Source organism: Phacochoerus africanus, chromosome 1 (assembly GCF_016906955.1).
Source record: "Phacochoerus africanus isolate WHEZ1 chromosome 1, ROS_Pafr_v1, whole genome shotgun sequence".
In the NCBI taxonomy this organism is placed as follows: domain Eukaryota; kingdom Metazoa; phylum Chordata; class Mammalia; order Artiodactyla; family Suidae; genus Phacochoerus; species Phacochoerus africanus.
In genome coordinates, this window is record NC_062544.1 from 99,397,135 (window position 1) to 99,415,059 (window position 17,925).

Genomic DNA, 17,925 nt, shown 5'->3' on the forward strand with positions numbered 1-17,925 from the left:
CTTCCTCATTTTATTTATGCATTGATTTTCTCACTGAAATGTAAGGCGTTGGCACTGCCATCAAAATGTAGCCAGTGGACCGGAAGCATCAGCCTCACCCAAGTGCAGGTTAAAACTGCAAATCCTCAGGCCCAACCCCGACTTGCTTAATCAGAAACTGTGGGGGCATAGACCAGGAATCTGTGTTTGCACAAGTCGTATAAGTGATTATAAAGTCTAAGCAGGGCTGATCTAGGATCCATTATTAGGGCCGCCTCTGGGTTGCAGCCAGCCCTCTTTAAAGGAGCGTACAGTGGAGCCTGGGATCACAGGTTAGACCGTGTAAGAACCAAAGGGCAGCGCGCCTCCCCAGAACACCCTCCCCGCGCAGGCAGCTTCGCCCGGACCCCTCGACTGGGTTGGGAGGGGCGGCCGGACGGGGCGGGCCGGAGGCTGGCGTCCACGCCTTCCCAGCATTCGGCTCGCCGCGTCGTGCCGTTCTCCCGCTTCCTTTCCTTTTCGTTCCCCTCCTTCTTTCTTTCCTTCCTTCCTTCCGCCGGGAGCGATGGAGTCGGGGCGCCGGGCGGCCGCGGCACTGCTGGCGCTGCTGTGCGCTGGCTGCGCGCTGCGCTCCGGGCGCGCTCAGTACGAGCGCTACAGCTTCCGCAGCTTCCCGCGGGACGAGCTGATGCCGCTCGAGTCGGCCTACCGGCACGCGCTGGACCAGTACAGCGGCGAGCACTGGGCGGAGAGCGTGGGCTACCTGGAGATTAGCCTGCGGCTACACCGCCTGCTGCGCGACAGCGAGGCCTTCTGCCACCGCAACTGCAGCGCGGCGCCGCAGCCTGAGCCCACCGCCGGCCTCGCGCGCTACCCGGAGCTGCGCCTCTTTGGGGGCCTGCTGCGCCGCGCACACTGCCTCAAACGCTGCAAGCAGGGCCTGCCAGCCTTCCGCCAGTCACAGCCCAGCCGCGAAGTACTGGCCGACTTCCAGCGCCGAGAGCCCTACAAGTTTCTGCAGTTCGCCTACTTCAAGGCAAGTTCGCCCCGCCCCGCCACACCACGCCCCTTAGCTAAGGGTCCTTCCCAGGCCCAGGCTCCTCCCCTTTACCTAGGACCTTGTCCCGCTCCCCTTTCTTGACACAGATCTTTCGCACCCAGCTCTGCCAAAGGACGCCTTCAAATCCTGATCTCCACATTCTTCATCTTAAATAGAGACTAGCATACTTTTCTTGAAGGGTTGTTCTGAGGCAGAGAACGTATATAGAACGTCTGGCACAGAGTTATTTGAAGACGGACCACTTTTTTGGTAGATACCATTAAAATCCCCTTTTCTCATTGAGTGGTGCTTTTCACTAATGGGGCGGAAGAGGACGTGAGGAGCCGGCTGGTCCCTTTTAGAAAGGAGGAAATTGAGGCCAGGGAAGGGCAGGGCTCACCTCGTAGGAAGGACACTTCCTTGCTCGGTGGAGCGCTGTGATTCATCAGGGCTGGTGCTCTTTCATCTAGAATGCAACACGGTTGTCTTCCTTTTTGTGGCTGCTTATAATCTCTGCGATTGCAGATTAAAAATAGTCACAAATTGCAGTTCTCTATCCTTTAAGTCCTTGTTCTGGGGACCCACAAGCTTTAAGAATGGGTTGAAATCCCTGTTACTGGATAAAGAGTCTTTAGTTTGGTGGGTCTTCACCTGACTTTGCCAGGAGAGCTCTCTCAAAGCCCAGTTTCTACTTTTATCTAACGGAAAACGATTTTTTAAACTTGCTTTGAATCTTTGGGCTGCACGATCTGTTTTTCATTTTGCCTGAAACAGAACCTCGTGTATGTTACATTTCATATGAACCATAAAATAGCACAAAACCCTAAATAGGAGAAAGTGGTTTATTTCTAGGCCTTGTTAATTGTTTCATATGAAGTATCGGATTTGTATCAGAATGTTTGTCATGGCAATAAAAAAAAAAAAAGCGATTTTAAAATAGAAGTAGGGAGGAGTTCCCCTTGTGGCTCAGCGGAAACAATCTGACTAGTATCCATGAGGTTGCAGGTTCCATCCCTGGCCTCGCTGAGTGGGTTAAGGATCCTGCATTGCTGTGAGCTGTAGTGTAGGTCTCAGATGCAGCTCGGATCTGGCGTTGCTGTGGCTGTGGCATAGGCTGGTGGGCTACAGCTCCAATTGGACACCTAGCCTGGGAACCTCCATATGCAGTGGGTGAGGCCCTAAAAAGCAAATAAATAAATAAAAAGACAAAAAAAACCCCCAAAAAACAAAGAAATAAAATAGAACTGGGGATAAGGTTAATACATTTCCAGGACCCAAATGATGGCTGCTTCTTACAAGCACTATTTTTTATGCTAAAAATGATTCATTTAATCCTTTATCTTTTTTGTAGAGCTTTTGGGAAATATAGCCTGAAGCAAACGAATCATGTGAGCAAGGAGGAAACATTTTATTTTTAAACCTAGAGAATAGTGGAAGCTCTGATTTCTTTAATATACAGGTGCATTTGAAACAAGTGTTACAGGGAAGAAGGGAGGAGCATTTCCCTCATTGTGACCATAAGGCAGGGGTTTCCTCTATTGTAGCATCCTCAGAGATTGGGAAGTTCATAGCCTCTCTTCAAAACCCTTTATAGGTCTTGTAACAGTCACTTAAAAGCCAGTACAAGAGTTCCCGTCGTGGTGCAGTGGAATCCGACTAGGAACCATGAGGTTGTGGGTTCGATCCCTGGCCTTGCTCAGTGGGTTAAGGATCCGGCATTGCCATAAGCTGTGGTGTAGGTTGCAGACTCGGCTCGGATCCCGAGTTGCTGTGGCTCTGGTGTAGGCCGGTGGCTAGAGCTCCGATTGGGCCCCTAGCTTGGGAACCTCCATATGCCACAAGAGCGGCCCAAGAAAATGGCAAAAAGACAAAAAAAAAAAAAAAAAAGCCAGTACAATACCACCTGTCTTGGTATTTTGAGTTTAGAATTTTATAAATAAAGCAGAATCCTCATTGCTTCCAGCGCGAATTACTAAAACAGTGATTTGGGATGGTGATATTGTATGGTTGATTTCTTTTTTTTCCTTAATGATGTTTCAAAATGTTTCTGGGTAGAGAGAAAATGACTTGAGGACAGGCTGCACATTCTCCCTGAAGGCTGGTGATGTGTGCTGGAGATGGATGGTGCTGCCTGTTGCAGCAAAATTTGGGTGGATGTCACTGTGCCCTTCTGATTTGTGGGCCTCTGTTTCAAGGATTGAGGACAAATGCTGAGTTGAGGAGTTCCCTGGTGGCTCAGTGGGTTAAGGGTCTGGTATTGTCACTGCTGTGGCTCTGGTTACTGCTGTGGCACAAGTTTGATCCCTGGCTAGGGAAGTTCTGCATGCCATGGGTGCAACAAAAAACAAAAAAAAAGCTGAGTTGAACATGAGGACAGGGTTGGGGGGTTTATGATCATCACATCAAGGTGAGGAGACTTAGTTGTGTGATCTTGTGGAGAAGGGGCTGTGCTCCTGGTGTGTGGTCCTCAAGCCCACCTTGGGTTTCATGTCACCAGCCTGCCTTAGGTTCATGTGACAAGCGGTGGACCCTCTCTATGGCTCCATCTCCATGAAATGCTCATCTCCCCACAGGCTGAGGAAAAGGTGGGCCCTAGTGCTTTATCAGTCATCTTTGATGACTGTTGATCTCTGAACAGACAGAGCTGACTGCCTCACAGGCACACTTACCCACCTTTGCCTGGACCTGGACCCTGCCCTTCCTGGATTTAGAAGTTACTGGTTTGGCAGATGACTGGGGGCCTGTCCGGCAGATGATTGTTTCTTAGGAACCCATGGCAGGGTGGGGTCCCCCTCCCCCACCCCACCACCTTCTCCAAAACTTGTCCAGAATCTGTCAGAGGTTTTAGCTGCCAAGATGTGGCTTCATGCTTCAGCTGGCGGAGCTGGAGTTAAAGTGAATAAAATCACCCTTTCCTCTTCAGGAAGGGTTCCATTTTGTAAAATCTCAGGCCCTGAGTGAGAGGCCTTCAAAATCCCACTCTATGCCCCTCTTTCTAAGTGCTCTTCTGAGAATCAGAGAATTTAATTTCATGGGCAAATGCTTTCAAAGAGCCCCATTCATGCCTCCTGACCTTCCTCTGGCTGCCAAACTGGCTCTTTTCCAGTGCAGAGTATAAGGCTGTCTGTAGAACACTTTCAAAGGCAGTCCCCCTCCAGACCACTAGTTGGCAGTCCCCAAATATCACACTGACAGCTGGGAGTCTGTCCACTAGTTGGCAGTCCCCAAATATCACACTGACAGCTGGGAGTCTGTCCTCATCACCACCGCCATTTTGCTGAGGCTGCCACTGCCATCATGTCCAAAAGACTAGGCTCCTATTCTGGTGCAGTTTGGTGCAGTTTACATGCCACCCTTTAATTCTCAGAAATAGAGTATACCGAATATCCCTTTGTTTTCTCTCTCCAAACCGAATTCTGTAATTCCTGCCCTCTGGGTGGGTGTCCCTCTGGATTGGCTGAAGGGGGTCTCCGTGCTTGTGTACTGGGGGACCTCCCCTCCCCCACCAGGTTGTGGTGGGGTTCTAGGGGATGGAGGAGCCAGGACATCCATGGGGGTGGGCAGGGGAGAAATGCTGGTTGATGCTCCTGTGTCCACACAGGGAGGTGCCCCATCCCTGTCTGTGCCCCCGCCGCCCACAGTACACCACTCCTCTCTGAGGACTTCTGCTCTCTGCACTCCACCTGCACATGCCAGACCTGAAGGGCCAGGGCCGCAGACCTTGCTGCCCCTGCAGATCCCAAGGGGGACTTTTCTTTGGATTGGGGGATTCCTCTTCTTCCCTCTTCTTCCAGGTCATCTCCCTTTCCCCATTTCCTCTTCTTCCCACTCTGGCTGAGTTCTCTCAAGAGCACAGGAGCATTTGTCATATGTCTGTGTCTTGACCAGTCAGCCACTGCCCATGAGTCAGTGAAACTCAGAATCAGCTGACCACCACCCTAATGGGGAGAAGCAAAAGGGGAAAAGTGAGGGAAATGTGAATGCATTTCACGAAAATGTTATGGAGTCATGTTGTCATGCCCAAATAACTGGTGCTTCCTGAGTCCTGCCTTGTCCCAGGAACTGTGCTGGGTGCCAGGAATGCAGAAACGAATGACACAGATGGGCCCTTCAAGGTTTATTAGCTGAGACCACAGAGTGGCATGAAAAGTGGGGAGACAGAACATGGGGTGACATAAAACATGCTCTTGACCGAGGTTGCTGGGAGATGGGGAGAACTTGCTTCCATGTCCAGTACTTAAAGGCAGGGATTCTTCCCCCCTGTTTAACTAATTCTTAGAGACTCACTTCCTAGAACAGTGTCTGGCACATAGGAGGCTCTCAACCAATATTTGCTGAGTGAATGGAGGAGTAAGTGAGGAGGTTGTGGAGAACAGTGAAGCAGAGGGTCTGTGAGAGGCTCAGGAAAATGTTAATATATCAATGTCAAGGTTCTGGCAGACATGACATAGTCATATTGGGCGACTGGAGGAACATTTAATTTTTTTTTGTCTTTTGTCTTTTTAGGGCCATGCGGCATATGGAGGTTCACAGGCTAGGGGTCTAATCGGAGCTACAGCTGCCAGCCTGCACCATAGCCACAGCAACGCCAGATCCAAGCCACGTCTGCAACCTACACCATGCACAGCTCATGGCAACGCCAGATCCTTAACCTACTGAGCGAGGCCAGGGATCGAATCTACAACCTCATGGTTCTTAGTCAGATTTGATTCTGCTGCGCCACGATAGGAACTCCATGGAGGAACATTTAATAAGGTAGTTATTTATAAGCGTTGGTGACAGTGGAGTGTGATCTTTCCCAAGCCAGAAGGGGCAAGGGAGAGACCAATGACTGGGATCTGGAAGGAGAGAGACTAGGTGGAGAGGGCCCCTTGAGAGGGACCATGACCTTCATTTTTTTTTTTTTAATTTTATTTATTTATTTATTTATATTTTTTTAACAATTGATTTTTATTTATTTTCTATTTTTTTACAGAATAAAATACATACATTTACACACAATTACATTCACACAGATTATTATAACATGGATCTTAAGAAACAGATTAAGTGACTCCCACTGGAGAAGTGGAATGGAAAATATGCTGAGACAAATAGGAAATTCATTCTATACTTTATTCCAATTTTATGGCTTTCATTTTTACTACTTAGTTTTATCTATTACATTTCAATTTTTTTTAAATTAGCATTATATTAAATTGTTATATTATGCAACTAAAATTTATAAAGAAGAAAGCCTTATATACCATTAAATATTTTATATAGCATAGTAAAAAGAATAACAACTGGTAAGCATAACAAAAATAATACACCCTCTGAAAATAAGTAAAATATAAAATGCATAAGTTGGTTAAAAAACAATGTAACTATATAAATATGTCCTCACAATTTGTTCCATCTCATGGATTCTTCAATAAAGGCATTACACCATTCTAGGTGATGTGATAAACAAGACATTATAGACCTTACATTGTACCATGGAGAGAAGTGGTTATTAATACTACAATTGTAGAACTGTATTATTTAATTGTACAGTGGCATTATTTAATTATAGTTATCATAAGTTCTTTGATGGAGAGGAAATCAGAATCAGATCTAAGAAGACTTCAGCATTCCAAGAATGATGTCAAATGACCCCCTTCGTGGTGGATTATGCACTTATTTACTATGAGATATATTTCTTCTCCAGAGATTCCTTGTTTGTGTATCAATTGTATATTTTTGGTTTGCAGTTATTCTGAAGTTTTGATGTAAGAGTCTATATGTATATGAGATTGTTTTAAGTTGTTGTTCTCTTAATTGCAAGTTCATCTCCGGTGTCCCGCATTTGTACCCACCTCTTCTCATGATTTCTGATTTTGGTGGTATAATTGTGCATGGATGATTTCATATCTTTACTGTATATATACCTTTACTGGTGAGCCTTGTCATTTGTGGCATTTTTGTTTCCTGTTGCTGATCTTTTCTTTTCTGCTTCGAGAAGATCCTTTAGTATTTGTTATAAGGCTGGTTTAGTGTTGCTGAATTCTCTCAGCTTTTGCTTATCTGAGAAGGTTTTGATTTCTTCTTCAAATCTGAATGAGAACCTTGCTGGGTAGAGTATTCTTGGTTGGAGGTTTTTTCCTTTCATCATGTTAAGTATATCATGCCACTCCCTTCTGGCCTGCAGAGTTTCTGCTGAAAAATCTGCTGATAACCTTATCGGGCTTCCCTTGTATGTTACTTGTTTCTTTTCCCTAGCTGCTTTCAAGATTTTCTCTTTGTCTTTAATTTTGGTCAGTTTGATTAGTATGTGTCTCAGTGTGTTCCTCCTTGGATTTATTTTATATGGTACTCATTGTGCCTCCTGGATTTGAGTGAGTGGTTCCTTTCCCATGTTAGGGAAATTTTCGGCTATTATCTCTTGGAATATTTTTTCTGTTCCCTTCTCTCTCTCTTCTCCTTCTGGCACCCCTATAATACGGATGTTGGTGTGTTTCATGTTGTCCCAGAGTTCTCTGAGACTCTTCATTTCTTTTCAATCTTTTTTCTCTTTTCTGCTCCGAATCCATAATTTCCACTCATCTGTCCTCCATCTATCTCACTTATCCGTTCTTCTGCCTCCTGTATTCTGCTGTTAGATGCTTCTAGTGAGTTTTTTATTTCAGTTATTGTATTTTGCATCTCTTCTTGTTTAAGTTTTATATCTTGTATCTCTTTGCTCAGTGTTTCCTGTAAGTTTTTCATCTTTGCCTCCAGTTTATTTCCAATGTCTTGCATCATCTTCAGCATCAACAGTCTAAAGTCTTTTTCCTGGAGGCTGAGAATCTCCTTATCACCTAGCTGATTTTCTGGGGTTTTTCCTTTCTCCCTCATCTGAGTTATAGTTCTCTGTCTTTTCATGTTTGTAGGTTTTTGGTGTGGTGACCTTTTTAAGGATAATAGAGTTGTAGCCTCTCTTACTTTTAATGTCTGCCCCCCTTGTGGCTGAAGTCGGTATGGGGGGCTTGCTGCAGGCTTCCTGATGGGAGGGGCTGATGCCTGCCCCCTGGTAGGTGGAGCCGATTCTAATCCCTCTGGTGGGTGGGGCTTAGTCTCTGGATGGGATTAGAGGCAGCTGTGTGCCTGAGGGGTCTTTAGGTAGCCAGTTTACTGAGGGGTGGGGCTGTGATCCCACCTGGGTTGTTGTTTGCCCTGGGGCTTCTCAGCACTGGCTGATGGGTGGGGCCAGATTTTCCCAAAATGGCCACCTCCAGAGAAAGGCAGCTGCTGAATATTCCCGAGAGGTTTGCCTTCAATGTCCCTCCCTCACAACAAGCCACATTCATACCTGTTTTCCCAGGATGTCCTCCAAGAACTGCAGTCAGGTTTGACCCAGATTCCTATGGAGACTTTGCTTTGCCCTGGGACCCAGTGCACGTGAATGTCTGTGTGCGCCTTTTAAGAATGGGGTCTCCCTTTCCTCCAGTCCCGTGGAGCTCCTGCCCACAAGCCCCACTGGCCTTCAATGCCAGATGCTCCAGTGGCTCTTTCTTCCAGTGCCAGATCCTTGCATGTGAGGGTTTGATGTGTGGCTCAGAACTCTCACTCCTGTAGGTGAGTCTCTGAGAACCAGTTAGTTTTCAGTCTGTGGAGCTTCCCACCCGAGAGGTATGGGGTTGTTTATATGCGAAATTGTCCCTCCTACCTCTTGATGTGGCCTCCTCTTTTTCTTCTGGAGTAGGATATGGGTTTCCGGTCCATTTGGGTGGAGATTGCTCAGTCTTTAGTTGTGAATTTTGTTGTTTTTAGGAGAGAAGTTGAGCTCTAGTCCTTCTATTCCGCCATCTTAATCCTGTCTCCATGACCTTCAATTAAGGGAGCACCCATGGAGTTCCCGTTGTGGCTCAGCAGTAATGAAACCTTACTTGCATCCATGAGGATGTGGGTTCAATCCCTGGCCTCACTCAGTGGGTTAGGGATCCAGTGCTGCTGTGGCTGTGGTGTAGCCCTACAGCTGAAGCTCTGATTCAACCCCTGGTCTGGGAACTTCCATATACCACAAGTGCAGCCCTGAAAAGCAAAAAAAAAAAAAAAAAAAAAAAAAGGGAGGAGTTCCCGTCATGGCACAGTGGTTAATGAATCCGACTAGGAACCATGAGGTTGCAGGTTCGATCCCTGGCCTTGCTCAGTGGGTTAAGGATCCGGCATTGCCGTGAGCTGTGGTGTAGGTTGCAGCAGATGTGGCTCAGATCCTGCGTTGCTGTGGCTCTGGCGTAGGCCAGTGGCAACAGCTCCGATTGGACCCCTAGCCTGGGAACCTCCATATGCCGCAGGAGCAGCCCTAGAAAAGGCAAAAACAACAACAACAACAAAAACAAAAACAAAAAAAAGAAGGGAGCATTTGTGCAGGGAGGGAGCCAGCACACTAAGCAGACCAACTTTGCTCTCTTCCCTTCAGTCTCCTGTTGCAGCTCCTCATCAGTGAACCCACTGGAAGCAAGAGGGTGGTGAGGGGTTCCACTGTGACAGCTCGTACACCAGCCTCTACACAGTGCGGGGTAGAGATAGTGGATAGGCACACAGAGGCCATCTACTCTGCAGCAACTGATCACTAGTCCAGAGTAGCTGGACCAGGGCTCGCTGGCCTTTAGAAATCACTAAACCCTTAGTTGGAAACACTGTGTAGAAACACAAAATTGCTGAACAGATATTCTTGTTTTGCAGAAATCATGCTTTCTACCCATTGACTATCTTTCTTCTTTGTGCTTTAGGCAAATAATCTCCCGAAAGCCATTGCTGCTGCTCACACCTTTCTATTGAAGCATCCTGATGATGAAATGATGAAGAGAAACATGGCTTATTACAAGAGCCTGCCTGATGCCGAGGACTACATTAAAGACTTGGAAAGCAAGTCGTATGAGGTATATCTGGATTTTTATACAGGGTTTAGTTGTGATGTGAATTGTTGAGGAAGCATATCTCAGTGAACAGCTATAGGGGTTTCTGCATAGTTTTTCTGAGTAGCTACACTATTTCTAAGCTTTGGGAGGGGAGATTTCTCCTCCCCTATTTACAATATTGTGAGATGTGCAGAGTATATGGTGCAGGAACACATCCGTGAAACCACCACTCAGGTGAGTAAACGGCACATTGACAGTCCCCCAAATCTGAAAGACAGATTTTTTTCTTCTCTCTCAAGAGAAATAGAAATCTTTTTCATGGCCCAAAACTATCTGGAGGTAACTGCTGAGGTAGATGGCAATGAGTCATGTCACTGCTGGTGTCCAAATTGAAGGGTGGAGAAAAGAACATTTGGGGAGTTTTCATTAGAGCAATGGCTTAATGTAAATTGTCTTGGGAAAGATATGGTTAGGAGTTCCCATGGTGGCTCAGCAGTTACGAACCTGACTGATATCTAGGAGGATGTGGGTTCAATTCCTGGCCTCACTCAGTGGGCTAAGGATCTGGTGTTGCCGTGAGGTGTGGTGTAGGTTGCAGATGCGGCTCAGTTCCTGCATTGGTATGACTGTGGTGTAGGCTGGCAGCTGCAGCTCTGATTCCACCCCTAGCCTGGGAATTTCCATCTGATAATGGGTTTGGCCCTAAAAGGAAAAAAAAAAAAAAAAAAAAAAGGAGGGGGCGATTATTGTAAGGCTATAAGTAAATTACAAGATAGGGACTGGCTTCCCTCTATGTCTATCTTATCTCTCTTCACATATGTTTCATTCTTTTCTTGCTACCCAACCATTTAATTCCTTTATTTGACTCCTTTCTCTACCTCAGGTTTCTGCGTTTTCATAGTGTCTGCTCCCTCAGGCCCTATTCCATTTTCTCTCCCTACTTCACAATCTTTGAACTTCACCTCCAACTACCACCACCACCTCAGTGAACAGCTACTGACGTCGAAGGACTTCTGGTGATTTGTGATGACATTTGATGAATATTATGACAATGAAAATGATTTCCTGGAGTTCCCGCCATGGCGCAGTGGTTAACGAATCCGACTAGGAACCATGAGGTTACGGGTTCAGTCCCTGCCCTTGCTCAGTGGGTTAAGGATCTGGCGTTGCCATGAGCTGTGGTATAGGTTGCAGACGCGGCTCGGATCCTGCGTTGCTGTGGCTGTGGCATAAGCTGGTGGTTACAGCTCCGATTTGACCCCTAGCCTGGGAACCTCCATATGCCGCGGGAGCGGCCCAAGAAATAGCAAAAAAACAAAAACAAAAAAAAAAAGAAAATGATTTCCTTTTTAACACCAAGTTGATCCATTTAAAAATGCGATTTTAGGAGTTCCAGCTGTGGCACAATAGGATCGGCAGTGTCTCTGCAGCACCAGGACACAGGTTTGATTCCCAGCCTGGTACAGTAGGTTAAAAGGATCCAGAGTTTGCTACAGATATAGCATAGGTGGCAACTGCAGCTTGGATCTGATTCCTGGCCCCAGAACTCCATGTGCCTCAGGGCGGCCATAAAAGGAAAAAAAAAAAAAATGCGGTTTTACATTCCACTGTGAATGTGGGGAGGGGGGCAGGGGTATGCCCACTGCATACAGAGGTTCCCAGGCCAGGGCTTGAACTAGGGCTACAGCAGTGATAATGCGGAATCCTTAAGCACTAGGCCACCATGATTTTAAAGCCACTGTTCTTTAAATGCTATATTTTAGAAATATGGGCATTTGACGATTCAGCTTTAAGATGGTAGAATAAACACATGTCTGAGACATCATCTGAAAATGACCAAGAACAGAAGAAACAGAAATACAAGTTCTCATTTCTGATGAATCTAAGAAACATTTTTATACATACATGTAATATGTATCTTAAAATGGAAAGGGAATGGAGATGGTAGGAAGGTAGGCTTGACAGATTAGAGGATCCTTAAGTCAGTCCATCTGCAGGGGGTGTTCTGTTGAGAATGGATGAGAGGACAGTAAGAGGAAGAAGCTAAGTTGTCCAAGTCCGTGGAGCTTGGGCTCTGGGGGCATGTTTACCAGCGGAGGGTGGGCAGGGTTGAAAACAGAGGGAAAGTGTTGAAAGTGCCCACAGGAGCTGTTATATCTCAAGATCTGACTCCAGGGTTTTCTATCTTGGGACTAGACTGCAAATTCACTTTTGCACTGGTGGTGACCCTGTAACATAGTCTCTTTGCTAGGGCCCTTCATTCTTCTGGGCAAGAATTCTTCAGCCTTCTGCAGGGCTGGTGGATTGTCCATGCTGGTCTGCTGGTGTCTGAGAGCCAGTCTGGGGAGAGGGATGGGGGTCTCAGAGATGAATTGGAGACCTAACTTACTTCCTGGCTTTTAGTGCACGCCTCAGCCCAGCTCTGCTATGCCTACTCCCTGGCCCCTCAGCTTTTGTGGATGAAGTCTCTAGAATAATCCACCAGTGTCTGGTGAGGAGTGGCTTTGGGAGGTATGATCCCTTGGGTGAGCAGGTGGGCTCTAGGGCGGAAGCCAGGGCTCCGACAGCTCTGCTTAGATTCTCAACCCTGTTCTCAGTCCTGCACCTTGTGCCATCCTCTGTGGTCCCTGGTCCCCACAGGTGCCTACCGCTGTGTAGCTCACCTCCTCTGCAGACCCTCATCTCTGATCATTCAACTTTCTGTCTCTGTAAAAGTTGTGGAAATCTCTTGTCTGCTGTTTGCTCCTTTCCCCTTCTGTCATAAAAAGGACTAATGCCTTTTTATGTTCTTTCCTGTCATTTTTTTTTGGGCACATCTGCAGCATGTGGAAGTTCCTGGATCAGAACCCTCACCATAGCAGCAACTGGAACCACAGCAGTGACAGTGCTGGATCCAATTGGCTCAGCCACTAGGGAACTCCTTCCCAGTTGTTTTTTTCTAGGACTTGGGGAACAGGTCAAAGTGCTGTGGTCAATACTCTGTACTTAACTGCAAGCACCTGGACCCTTCTTGCCCTCTTTGGGGTCTGCTGGGTGTGGCAGGCTGCCCCACCGTCATGTGCCCAGGGGTCCCCTCATTCTGTATGGCTTTCTTACTGCAGAGCCATCGGCCTGGCTTCGCTGCTCTTTCACCCAGTGTCCCCTTCAGTTTTTTGCCCATCTTGTTTCCATGGGATGGTGCCCACTCAGGAGGCATGAGGAGATCCACCCTCTTTACTTATGGCCTTAATTAAGTTTAGTGAAAATTCCAGGTCCCAGGGGTCATCCTCAAATACCCTCATTCTGGAGCAGTTGAAATTAAAACTTCAAATGAAGAGCCCCAGGCTTATTTCAAGGCCTGTCCTGGCCCCTCCAAGTCAGCAGGTTTCTGCATGTATCCAAGATCTCTGCTTATTTCTTGTGAGACCAAACTGCCTGGTCTAGGCACAATTAGCAGAAATTCCTTGAAGTTAGGGCGGTGGGTATCTGGCACCTGCTAGTAAGCCTACATCTTTTCTGTGAACTGATTTTTAAAATCAACTTTGGAGTTCCTGTCATGGCTCACTGGAAATGAACCTGAGTAGTATCCACGAGGACACAGGTTTGATCCCTGGCCTTGCTCAGTGGATTAAGTATCCGGCATTGCCGTGAACTGTGGTATAGGTCACAGATGAGCCTTGGATCTGGTGTTGCTGTGGCTGTGGTGTAGGCCAGTGGCTACAGCTCTGATTGGACCCCTAGCCTGGACCTCCCTATGCCATGGGTGTGGCCCTAAAAAGACAAAAAAAAAAAAATTATTAAGGAGTTCACTGGTGGCTCAGTGGGTTAAAGATCTGGCATTGTCACTGCTTTGTCTCAGGTCGCTGCTGTGGTATGGGTTTGACCCCTGGCCCAGGGAAATTCCACATGCCAGGGGCACAGCCAAAAAAAAAAAAAAAAAAAAGAAAGAAAGAAAGAAAGAAAGAAAAAGAAAATCAGCTTTATTGCTGTATAATTTATTTAAAATTTATTTACTAATTTTATGTGTATAATTCAACAAGTTTTGACAAACGGTATGCAGTCTTGTAACTACCACCATGTAACTACTACCAATCATGATATCATGATATTGAATATTTTCTTCTACCCTAAAAAGCCTTGCCCCACCACCTGACCCCTGGCAGCCAATGCTCTGACTTCTGTCACTATAGTTTTCCATTTTTCCTCAATTCAAACCTGATTTTAGTATTAAACACATGTTACTTTTTGAGTTAATGAAATAAGTGTACCATTGACAACAAGGTAGAAAAACCTAGATATGGGTAAATCATTTGGTGGCTTCCTATTTAAGAGTCTACATGGTTTCTCCAGAACTAATGAAAGTGGAGCTTGATGATGGTCTGATTCCTTTTGGGAGGACAGGTCTGTTTTCCCCCAACTTAAAAAAATTTTTTTTTTAAATTATAGTTGAGGAGTTCCTGTTGTAGCTCAGTGGTTAATGAATCCAACTGGTATCCATAAGGATGCGGGTTCAATCCCTGCTCAGTGGGTTGGGGATCTGGTGTTGTCAGGAGCTGTGGTGTAAGTCATAGATGCGGCTTGGATCTGGTTTGCTGTGGCTGTGGTGTAGGCCGACAGCTACAACTCTGATTCGACCCCTAGCCTGGGAACCTCCATTTGCTGAGGTGTGGCCCTAAAAAGACAAAAAAAAATGTAGTTAATTTACAATGTTCTATCAATTTCTGTTGTACAGCAAAGTGACCCAGTTATATGTATATACATTCTTTTTCTCACATTCTCCTCCATCATGTTCCATCACAAGTGATTAGATGTAGTTCCCTGTGCTATACAGTAGGACCTCATTGCTTATCCACTTCAAATGTAATAGTTTGCATTTACTGTCCCCAAACTCCCAGGTCTGTCTTCTTTCATGTCTGGAACTTCCTTGGCTTCTCTCTTCTTTTCGGAGCCTGTTTTTTTTTATTTTCTATTTTTTAATTTTTCAGTCTTTTGTCTTTTTAGGGCCGCACCTGCGGCATATGGAGATTCCCAGGCTAGGGATCTAATCGGAGCTGTTGCTGCCAGCCTACCCCACAGCCACAGCAACGCCAGATCCAAGCCGTGTTTGCGACCTACACCACAGCTCACCGCAAAACCAGATCCTTAACTCATTGAGCGAGGCCAGGGATCAAACCTCCATCCTCATGGATACTAGGTGGATTTGTTACTGCTGAGCCACAACAGGAACTCTGTGATTCAGTTTTAAACAGATATAAATATATAGATATAGATGTATTTCAGATTCTTTTCTATTACAGGTTATTATAAGATATTGAGTAGAGTTCCCTTTGCTATACAGTAGGTCCTTGGTTTTCTATTTTATATTTAGTGGTGTGTGCGAGTGCGCTCGTGTGTGTGTGTGTGTGTGTGTGTGTGTGTGTGTGTGTGTTAACTAATCCCAAGCTCCCTCCCCTCCTTTCCCCTTTGGTAAGTTTGTTTTCTATATCTGTGAGTCTTATTTCTGTTTTGTAAATAAGTTCATTTGGGGAGTTCCTACTGTGGCTCAGCAGGTGAAGAACCTAACCAGTATAAATGAAGATGCGGCTTTGATCCCTGGCCTTGCTCAGTGGGTTAAGGATCTGGTGTTGCTGTGAGCTTTGGTGTAGGTCACAGATGAGTTTCAGATCCTGCATTGCTGTGGCTATGGCTGACAGCTGTAGCTCTGATTCAGCCCCCAGCCTGGGAACTTCCATATGCTATAGGAGTGGTCCAAACAGCAAACAAACAAACAAAAAAGTTCTTTTGTCACATTTTAGATTCCATGTATAAGTGATATTATATGGTATTTGTCTGTCTGACTTACTTCACTTAGTATGAGAATCTTTAGGTCCATCCATGTTGCTGCAAATGGCATTATTTCATTCCTTTTTGGGGGTTGAGTAATATTCCATTGTGCATCTGTAACACATCTTCTTTATCCATTCTTCTCTTGATGGACATTTAGGTTGCTTCTATGTCTTGGCTATTATGAATAGTGTTGCAGTGAACATGGGGTGCATGTATCTTTTTGCAATAGAATTTTCATCTTTTTTGGATCTATGCTCAGGCGTGGGATTGCTGGATCACATGGTTGTTCTGTTTTTAATTTTCTAAGGGGCCTCCATACTGTTCTCCATAGTGGTTGCACCAATTTACATTCCCACCAAAAGTGTAGGAGGGTTCCCTTTTCTCCACAACCTCTCCAGCATTTACTATTTGCAGACTTTTTGCTGTTTCCAGAGCCTTTTCATCCGAGCTGTGCGGGCATACAATGGTGAGAACTGGAGGACGTGCATCACGGACATGGAGCTGGCCCTTCCCGACTTCTTCAAGGCCTTTTATGAGTGTCTGGCTGCCTGCGAGGGTTCCCGGGAGATCAAGGACTTCAAGGATTTCTATCTTTCCATAGCAGGTTAGTGGTGGGTTGCATCCTTGACATAAATGGCGTAGATGCCCTTGCAGGTTCTCTGTGTCTTCTAGGTGCCTTGAGTGACCTCTTAGGAACTTTTGAGCTTAAATATAAATGGGTACCTGGGGAGGCTGACACCTACATGGGTCAGCCTGTGACTTGCCAGGAGCTTCTGCAGAAATAGTGAGTATGATGTTCAGGACCAAGCCTGCAGAGAAGGTCTGCCTTATCAGCCTTGCTTGATTACAGATTCCCACAGGCTTTTGTAGAAATTAAAATGGGCCCCAAAGCAACTCACATCTCACCTTGTGGAGATAACCTTTATTATGGAAATCTTCCAGCACACATTAAGGTAGAATGAAGAGCTGAAAGAATGAATCTCTAATTAGTTGTCTCTAAGGTAACTTTTAGAAACATCTCTATTTTCTTTTTCTTTTTTTCTTTTTTTTTCTTTTTTTTGGTCTTTTTGCTTTTTCTAGGGCTGCTCCCGCAGCATATGGAGGTTCCCAGGCTAGGGGTCCAATCGGAGCTGTAGCTGCCGGCCTACGCCAGAGCCACATCAATGAGGGATGTGAACTGCGTCTGCAACCTACACCACAGCTCACGGCAATGCCAGATCCTTAACCCACTGAACAAGGCCAGGGATTGAACCCACAACCTCATGGTTCCTAGTCGGTTCGTTAACCACTGAGCCACGAAGGGAACTCCAAAACATCTCTATTTTCCTTCCTCCCTCCCTCCCTTCCTTCCTCTCTCCCTTCCTCCTTCCCTCTCTCCCTCCCTTCCTTCCATCATGCTGTGTAGTGGCTTGATGTGGGATCTCAGTTCCCAGACCAGGGATTAAACCCAGATCGTATAAGTGCCATGTCCTATCTACTACACCACCAGGGAACTCCCAGAAACATTTTTTTCTGAAGATAAAATTATGTGTGCTCATTTTAGGAAGTTAGAAAACCAAGGAAACACATGAAGAAAGAAAATTTGAAACACATTGATAGCCCTAGACTTTCTCCTTAACATTTAATAGTCAGCAATTCTTCAGAGAATGAGAAATGGCCAAGAGATGTCTCCAGATGGTTTGGGAACACATATCCTCAGACCACACCTTGCAGAAAAGGAATCCTGGTCAAATAAATCTGGGAGTGGGCTGAGTGTTGTCTGCCACTGGGAGTCTCTGTCCTGTGATGGTTAATGGTTCCCAGAAACGCTGTGGTGGGCAGCTCTTTTACAGCTATTGAATCCAGGGTGAGTTTTGTTTGGTTGGTTGGTTGTTTTTAATCATTTTTTGTTCATGAATCTTTTTTTCCACAAAGTACCTTTCTTTTTCTTTTCTTTTTGTCCTTCTTAGGGCCACACCCATGGCTTAGGGAGGGTCCCAGGCTGGGAGTCTAATCAGAGCTGTAGCTGCCGGCCTATGCCACAGCCACAACAATGCCAGATCGGAGCTGCGTCTGTGACCTACACCACAGCTCTTGGCAACACCGATCATTAACCCATTGAGCAAGGCCAGGGATTGAACTGCAACCTCATTGTTCCTAGTCGATTCATTTCTGCTGTGCCATGATGGGGATTCCTTCTTTTCTTTTTTCTTTTTTTCTGGTCTTTTTAGGGCTGGGCACCTGCAGCATATGGAGGTTCCC

General features: G+C 46.0%; 1 protein-coding gene across 1 annotated transcript in view; it reads left to right on the top strand.

Moving 5' to 3' along the window:
• The first annotated feature begins 2 nt into the window (after window positions 1–2).
• CRTAP (cartilage associated protein) overlaps window positions 3–17,925 on the top strand; it is a 42,341-nt gene continuing 24,418 nt past the window's right edge. Inside the window, exons 1-3 of the mRNA XM_047769546.1 lie at window positions 3–1,015; window positions 9,751–9,900; window positions 16,117–16,288. Coding sequence (XP_047625502.1) covers window positions 545–1,015; window positions 9,751–9,900; window positions 16,117–16,288 — 793 coding nt within the window. The 5' untranslated portion in view covers window positions 3–544. The remainder of the gene's footprint in view (window positions 1,016–9,750; window positions 9,901–16,116; window positions 16,289–17,925) is intronic.